The sequence below is a fragment of the Malus sylvestris genome, chromosome 7 (genome assembly GCF_916048215.2).
Source record: "Malus sylvestris chromosome 7, drMalSylv7.2, whole genome shotgun sequence".
Lineage (NCBI taxonomy): Eukaryota > Viridiplantae > Streptophyta > Magnoliopsida > Rosales > Rosaceae > Malus > Malus sylvestris.
In genome coordinates this window covers 34,774,707-34,783,262 of record NC_062266.1, presented here as the reverse complement: position 1 = coordinate 34,783,262, position 8,556 = coordinate 34,774,707, and the positions used below count along the sequence as shown (strand labels likewise).

Here is an 8,556-nt window from a genome sequence, read left to right as displayed (position 1 = left end):
TACGAGAGTCAAGTTTACACATTTCTCGTACCCATAAATGCTAAAGGGACCCTAAACAGTGAGACTCTTGTGAACTCTTGACAATTTAAAATCCATTTTCGTAACAACGTTACAAAATTTTGATGTGGTGGGTGAGCAAACAAATCCCTATATATTGCCAGTCAGTACACTCATTAGTACATCCATCTCTTCCACTGTCAGTCCTTCTCCCATTTTCGTAACAACGTTAAAAAATATTGATGTGGTGGGTGAGCAAACAAATCCCTATATATTGCCAGTCAGTACACCCATTAGTACATCCATCTCTTCCACTCTCAGTCCTTCTCCCATCCTCTCTCTCTCTCTCTCTCTCTCTCTCTCTCTGCACCAACACCAAATCCAACAAATGTGTTCGACCGGAGAGAATCAGATAACTCCAACCCAAGTCTCCGACGAAGAAACCAACCTCTTCGCCATGCAGCTAGCCAGCGCCTCAGTTCCCCCCATGGTGCTCAAGGCAGCCCTCGAGCTCGACCTCCTCGAGATCATGGCGAAGGCCGGGCCTGGCGCTTTCGTTTCTCCGGCGGACTTAGCTTCGCAGCTGCCGACCAAGAACCCTGACGCCCCCGTCATCCTGGACCGCATGCTGCGCCTCCTGGCCAGCTACTCCATCTTCACTTACTCCCTCCGCACGCTTCCCGATGGCAAAGTAGAGCGGCTGTACGGCCTCGGCCCCGTCTGCAAGTTATTGACAAAGAACGAGGATGGTGTGTCCATTGCTCCTCACTTACTCCTAACTCAGGACAAGGTCCTTGTTGAGAGCTGGTAATTACCGTTATTCTTCTTAGTTAATGGGTTTTAAATAGGTTGATTAGAATAAAATCATAAAAATGTTACTAACTGCAAGTTGTGGCTTGAATATGTGATTGTTTTCTATTTTTCCTATTGTGTTCTTCTTTGTTCATATTACTTTGGCCGATTTAGTGGTTGGGGACGGACATGATTGGAAATTTATCACACCACAGTGTTTCTACGTTTTAATTATTTTATTTTTCCATAAACGGCGGATGTGAGTTATAGTTTAATTAGCTTAAATTTCTCTCTCTCGTTTTCATAAAAAAGCCAAAAATAAAAATTTATTCTCGACTTTAAAAAGGTACTACTTTGCACATACTATATGCTTTTGGTTGTGCAGAGCTGCTCTCCTATGGATCTCATAATCTGATGGCTCATAAGAAAAAATACCTCATAAGTCATCAAAATGAGAACCATAGGTACGGTAGATTAAGTAAAATAATTTCTGTTACACAGAAACAAAATACTAATTGATAAAACAAAAATAAAATAAAATAAAAAAATTTAACGTGATGTTGAATCTCTTCCATCTGCAAAACATAGTCTCTAAACAAATCCAATTACATAAAACATAATAACATTTTCACATCCAGTTTCCTCTAATCTTTTATCAATAATATTCAAATTGAGATTGGGTGATTTTGAAAATTCGGATCCTCTTCTTATTGAACATATAAACCCCTTTTTATATGAAATTTTTCGACGATAGTGAAATTTGAAATAGCTCCATCTCCCTTTTTTATACGTTAAAAGAAGAAAAACAAAAAACTCAGGAGGAAAGAAGGGAGTGAATGATCAAGAGAGAGAGATGGAGAGACGAAGGGCGATGTGGAGGAGAGAAAGGGTAGGGGAAGAAGATGAAAGGTTTAACGCAATTTTTTTTTTAATTTAATCACTTTGAAGAATTATTGTGTTTCAGTGCAGCTATTATTTAAGTTGATAGTTTAATCTATCATAAGATTAATATGAGAGCTCATATATAAAAAGACCTCATAGATCCTCAAAATGAAGACCTTAGGAAAGCAGCTATGTATATGTCACACTCACAGCCAAACATAATTGCTCTGCTAAGGTCCTGATTTTGAGTACATGTGAGGTTCTTTTTAATATGAGCCATTAGATTAATCTAACAGTACATTAAGCTATCAACTTAAATAATCTCTGTCACAGAGAAACAAAATCCTAACTGATCAAACAAACAAAAAAAAAGAGGATAGAAGAAGGTTTCACGTCATGTCGAATCTCTTCCATCTAGAAAATCTAATCTCCTCATCAAATATCTAAAAGTCAATCCAATTGTATAAACCCTAATGATTGTTCACATCAATTCAATTCCATCTTTTTTCAATAATATCCAAACTCAGTTAGGTACAAAACCTCAAAATTGGGTTCCCCTTCCTCTTGAACGTGTGAACCCTTTTTTTACATGAAATTTTCTGACGGTTGTGAAAATTTTGAAACAGGTCAGTCTCCCTTTTTCATATGTGAAAAGAAAAAGAAAAAACTCATGAGGAGAGAAGGGGAGTGACCAATCGAGAGAGATGGAGAAATGAAGGGAATGTGGGGGAGAGAGACGGTTGGAAAAGAAGACGGAAGGTTTCACGCGAGAATTTTTTTTAATTTAATCAGTTTGCAGAATTATTTTGTTTCGGTGTAATAGGAATTATTTAAGTTGATAGCTTAACCTACCCATAAGATTAATCTGAAAGTTTATATGAAAACAAAACCGCACAGGTCTTCAAAATAAGGACCTTAAGAGAGCAGTATTCGTGACATGTATGCTTGTTTTGGGCTTGTGCAGGTACCACTTGAAAGATGCTGTTCTTGAAGGAGGAATTGCATTCAACAAGGCCTATGGAATGACTACTTTTGAGTACCATGGCACTGACCCTAGATTCAACAAGGTTTTTAACAGGGCAATGGCTGACCAATCTAGCATTGCCATGAAGAAACTTCTTGAGACCTACAAGGGCTTTGAGGGCCTCACATCCGTCGTTGATGTTGGTGGTGGCCTCGGCAGTGTTATTCACATGATTGTCTCTAAGTACCCCTCAATTAAGGGCATTAACTTCGACTTGCCTCATGTCATCAAAGATGCTCCCCAATATCCTGGTATGTTCTTCGTTTCTGATAATGTTTGTTGTTAGTTATCGTTTGGGCTTGAATAACAACTTGAGCTGAGATGAGTTGACCCAAGGACCATGGTTCTCAGCCTAGTAAAATCTTTCAAGTTAGTGGGATTTTTTGCCACGAGTAGGATCAGTTTGACCGAGTCCTCATGGAGGTAGGACTATGAAAAGGTTAAGTATAGGGGTGACTTGGTCGAGTCCTGCACAAATTGAAATTGCAAAGATCGGTATAAACTAAGGATAAATATGAATTATTCCAAGGATCTGAATGCCTATACGACCATATAAAGATGAATGAATCTCACCATGGGACTAGGTTTGGAGTTCTGATGAGAGTTAGAGAGGCCGAGACTAAATAGAGATGAACTTTTGGCTAAGAAGGCATAAAGGGAATATTCAAGCAAATATTGAGCAAACACAATCCCATTACGACTTTGCCTCGGCATACTTGTTTATCATGGAAGCTTTGCGTATAAATAGAATAGGCTCTTCAACATTGAAAGGCCCTTCAACTCAACAAACAAACGCTCTACAGGAAAACCCTTGCTCTACGCAAAACCCTTCTCACACACCTGAGAAGAACACTAACTGTCCTAACCCAGCGGAGCAGTAGAACCATACAATTTAGGAGCACCTTTAGTTCGGATAGGTGAACAACATTGTTGTTTGTTGGTAGGTTAATTATTCAAGTCTTGGCAGGTGAAGAGTGTGCAATTCTTTCGCCTAAATAGGTCATCTCAATAGCTCCTCAGCAAAATGAGGTGTTACCAAATTACCATTTGTTCGGCACAGTGAAATTCAAACCAATTATTGAACCTCACAGTGATTTAGTAAACTTGTCTTCAGGTTCTAGAACCCAAGGTCGAGACGTCTTCCTTCCTCTACCCAAATCGTTCCGGTGTAGAAGTCAGCAATGCATTCCCCACTACCACCACATTGATTATACTTGCCTAACCAAGTTCGGTTGTGAATTGGCATGCCCACATTCGTTATTCTTAAGTTAGCTCATAATCACTCGGCATGCGCACCAAGTAGACATTGTAATTTCCAGTGTCAACAGTTACTTGAAAGCATATTCACCTTTACACTTTATCTCTCTCAAGTACGATTTCTCTTCCTCTAATTTTTGCTTATATAAAAACAAATCATGGTTGTACTATTTATCATTTTTCCATATGAATATGAGGTCTATGAATGTTGGATATAGGTGTGGAGCATGTTGGAGGAGACATGTTTGTAAGTGTTCCAAAGGGAGATGCAATTGTCATGAAAGTGAGTTATTATTTATCCAAAAGAGAGTAAATGACTATTTTGTAGTGCTTATATCAAATTTTTTAAGCTTAGTTGCTTAATATATTTGGAACTAATATCATATCGTGTATGCAATCTTATAGCATATATGTCACGATTGGAGTGACGAGCATTGCTTGAAAGTTTTGAAGAACTGCCACGCTGCGCTCCCCGACAATGGGAAGGTGATTCTTGTTGAGATCATTATTCCGGTATCTCCAGACAGCAGCCTTGCCACCAAGTTAGCTAACCATATCGACGCGCTCATGTTAGCTAACAACCCCGGCGGAAAAGAGAGGACGGAGGAGGAGTTTGAGGCCTTGGCTAAGGAATCTGGATTCCAAGGCTTCCGCGTCATGTGCTCCGCTTTCCACAGCAATGTCATTGAATTTCTTAAGAAGAATTTGATGTAACTTTGGCTATGGTATGCTGCCATATGCATCCATATTGCTTTGGTTTTTGATATAGTGATCGCATGCGGATTTTTCACCATAAGTAGACTTTCATGTATTCCACAAAAAGTAGTAAGAAAGGGATTTTATGATGCTTATATATTATAAATTTGGATTCATACTTATGCAATGAGGTCTAACACAACAAAAATCTGGTATGTATGTATGCGTGTATGTATGCATGTATGTATGCGTGTGAGCGTGTGTGTGTGTATGATGAGGCTAGTGCTGCTGCTGGGTCTTGAACCATGTCCTTTCTTGAAGTCCCGATTCCAAAACTTCTTATAATACTCAGTGTAGGTGTAGCCTCAATATATGGCTACATATCCATTCTCTGTGAGAGTTTTTGTTGGGCTTATCAGAGCATCGTCTTCAGGGCAGAAGAATGAAGCTACTGATAGTCTTGCTCTATCAATATGGGTAACGGCTCGATGCCACACACTTTGTAAATCCCATTACTTAGGGCCTGCATCAACTAATAATTTTGAATTTACAATTACATTGTAAGCACAACGTTTTTTCTTTTTGAAAGAACTTATGTTTTGAGAAAATCTCATTCACTCATGGTCAATTTAATTTACATTTTGATCTCATTTATGGAAATCGTTGATATTCATGTAAAGAATTAGCTTTTACAGTTTCAATTTTAGGGTATAATATGATAATTATTATGTGAATATGCTTAAAGAATTGATGAAAATACCTCATTTCTTCAATTTTATTCAGCTTTGTTTGAATTTCTCACTATAGATGATTGTTTTAGTGTGTAAATTAACAATTGGATAGTGTTCGAGTTTGAATTCACAATCTGATACTAATAACCTAAAGTCAAAGATCGAAAATGCTATTTTTTCCCTTAAGTAATCAATTCTCAACGAATAAGATTTTAGTTAATAAAACTGATGGCGAGTGTATGGCTTTTCAAAACATTCCACTTTAAAAAACAGCAGTAATACTGTTTGGACCCAAATTTACATCATCGTTCCGTGTGATTAAGGCCGTTGAATGAGCATAGCCCCCAACCATCGGATGAAAAATGAAAATAATTTTGTTATTATTACAAGATAATATTATGATTTTTTATCATAATAATTATCGTTTAACAAATTATCTTGATATTTTCTTATACGGAAAGTAGTACAATTCAAATAGACTTGGGACTCCTATTAACAGATTGTGCCGCATGGTGATGGTGCATTAAGATGAGGTTTGAATGGTCAAGATGCATGGTTTGAAGTCAAGATAACGATGCAAACTAGAATATCATTGGTACATGGAATTTGGATGACAGAGATCCATGGCATTTAAATATTATAACCAATCTTTGGATTAGATTCGTGTTCTACAAAGATGAAAGGAGCACACGGCATTGACCCGAGGAATCTTGACTTTGAGGGATATTATCGAAAGGGTTCTTTATCACAATATCCTGACACTGAGAGTTAGAATGGTATTGGAATACTTTATTTCAGTGGCTAAGCATTACAAAATCTATAAATAGAGGCAGTGGCAACGACAAAAAAGACCTCCAATTCAACACACAACTGCCATGCGCAAATTCTCTCAAACAACCTTGAGATTTTTTCTTTTCTCTTTTCGCCGACACACCTTCAGTTTGGATAAACAACACTGTGAAGCAACCGACGAACATCTTCAGTTTGGATAAACAGCACTATTGTCATAGAATCAGCCGATCGTAAAGCACCTTTAGTTTGGATAAACAGCACTGCGACGGGGCCGACTGGTTATCTATCCAAGTCTCAGTCGAGAAGGATTTTCGAATCCTTATTGGCAGAGGTCATCTCATTAGCCTTTTCGACGAAGTGAGGTGTTACAAGTTATTACATTCGGCACATTGAAAGCCCAATTTGATATTGAACTTCGTAGAACTAGCAGCCTTATCTTCAGGCTCTAGAACCCGAAGGCCGAAAGTGTTCCTTCCTCGGCCGTAGTCGCGAGATTTAGAAGTCAGTAGCGCACCCAACGCAACATCAACATATTTTATATTTTACTCCTCGGCCGAGCTCGGCCGAAGAGTTGACACACCCCGCACACAACCGAATGACGTAGTTAGCTCATAGATTACTTGGCCTACGTGCCACGTAAGCTTGGTAGTTTTTAGGGTCAACAAATACATAATAATATTTTTGTATTATATGCTCTGTGTCTATGGAAAAGATAACTTTCTTCTAAAAAACAGACTAGGGTCCACTAGCTGCATTTGATCAGGCCGTCTGCATGTTCAAAATATTGGAGTAGGATTCCCTCCTTTTTTTTCTTTTTCTTTTTTTCCCCCTTCCCTTCACTCCCATTTTATTTGAATGGTTACGGTTAAACCACGTCAACATCTTATAACCTCAAAATTGGGTTCTTCTTCTTCTTGAACGTGTGATCCTTTTTTTTACATGAAATTTTCTGACGGTGGTGAAAATTTTGAAACAAGTCCTTCTCCCTTTTTCATACGGGAAAAGAAAAAAAAATTAAAAAACTCATGAGGAGAGAAGGGGAATGAACGATTGAGAGGGATAGATAAATAAAGGGGATGTGGGGGAGAGAGACGGTTGGAGAAAAAGACGGAAGGTTTTATGCGAGAATTTTTTTTAATTTAATCAGTTTGCAGAATTATTTTGTTTTGATGTAATAGGAATTATTGAAGTTGATAGCTGTTGGAAAATTAATTATTAGTTTATTTTTATTTATGGTTTTCTTGTGGGACAAGGATATTAGAATTTTCTATATCCTTTAAGGATTAGGATTTTGCTTTAGTGTTCACTATATATAATAGAGCTTGTAATTTAGTTTGAGAATAAGTTAGTCGCAATGTAGTCTCTTAGGGTTTTGTAGCCGTTTCGGCATTCTCAGTTTGTTTAATAATATTCTTATTATTTTGTTAGTCTTGTTCGTTGTGCACTTTGATATTCAACTTGGTATCAGAGCAGGTTTGATCCTTTAGGATCAATCTGCTTTGGTTTGGTATCAATTTGTTAGTTGAAGTAAAAAATATATATATATGTCGTTGTTCATTGTTGTTCATTTGTTTTTGTCCCGTACTCTGTTGTCTGACCTGCACCCACGCAACTTGTTTGATTAACCTGCACCTGGTCCGCATACCCGCACCACCATCTGCTTGCACCCATATCCATTATACCATCACTGCAATCTGACCTGTTATTAAACGAATTCGTAAACGACGTGCACCACTTGCATCGCTCCGCTCTGGTCTGCACCTCCCCATATCCTTTAGGATTTTGCTTTAGTTTTCACAGAATCTGCTTCTGCACCTTTGAACGCTGCAACCTGCAGGAGCATCCCACAAGTCTGTATTGCTGCAAAGAAAAAAAGAGGAAAAAGGAGAATGGAATAAAAAAGAATGAAAAAAGGGGGAGTAAAAAAAGGAAGAAACAAGAAAAAGAAAAAAGAAAAAATTGGTTGATTGTTTGAGGCTTAGGCCCACACGGGCAAGAAAGAAATATGATTTGTTTGGTTTGTCTGTCGTTGTCACCGCGATGATCGCTCGAGTGCTTGGACTGATGACCACTCGAGTGACGTTACGAAAGTTGGATTTTTTGTTTTTTGTTCAAGTTTGTTCGGAAGTTGGAATTTGCATTGGCATTAGCATCGACATTGGTATTGGCATTAGCACTGATATTGGCATTGGAATTGGCATTGACACTAGCACTAGAATTTGGAGTCTTGCATCCGCATCTACTTGTTGGCAAACTCATAACGTGTACCGCCATGAGTTTGATGGAAGGTGTTGGAAAATTAGTTATTAGCTTATTTTTGTTTATAGTTTCCATAAGAGAGCAGTATTTGTGATATGTATGCTTGTTTTGGGCTTGTGCAGGTAC

At 38.1% G+C, this 8,556-nt stretch overlaps 1 protein-coding gene across 1 annotated transcript; it reads left to right on the top strand.

The window, feature by feature from the left end:
• Positions 1-265: 265 nt before the first annotated feature.
• Positions 266-4,830, top strand: LOC126630015 (caffeic acid 3-O-methyltransferase-like). The gene is made up of 4 exons (XM_050300194.1): positions 266-804; positions 2,636-2,946; positions 4,171-4,235; positions 4,358-4,830. The coding sequence occupies exons 1-4, from the start codon at positions 386-388 to the stop codon at positions 4,664-4,666; spliced, it is 1,104 nt and encodes a 367-aa protein (XP_050156151.1). The 5' UTR covers positions 266-385; the 3' UTR covers positions 4,667-4,830.
• Positions 4,831-8,556: the final 3,726 nt, after the last annotated feature.

What these genes read in the sequence shown, in the direction of transcription:
- LOC126630015 (XM_050300194.1), top strand. Translation starts at nt 386, where the DNA reads ATGTGTTCGACCGGAGAGAATCAGATAACTCCAACCCAAGTCTCCGAC. An exon ending in AAGGTCCTTGTTGAGAGCTG is followed by an intron (nt 805 to 2,635) that starts GTAATTACCGTT and finishes GGGCTTGTGCAG; the next exon opens with GTACCACTTGAAAGATGCTG. An exon ending in AGATGCTCCCCAATATCCTG is followed by an intron (nt 2,947 to 4,170) that starts GTATGTTCTTCG and finishes TGTTGGATATAG; the next exon opens with GTGTGGAGCATGTTGGAGGA.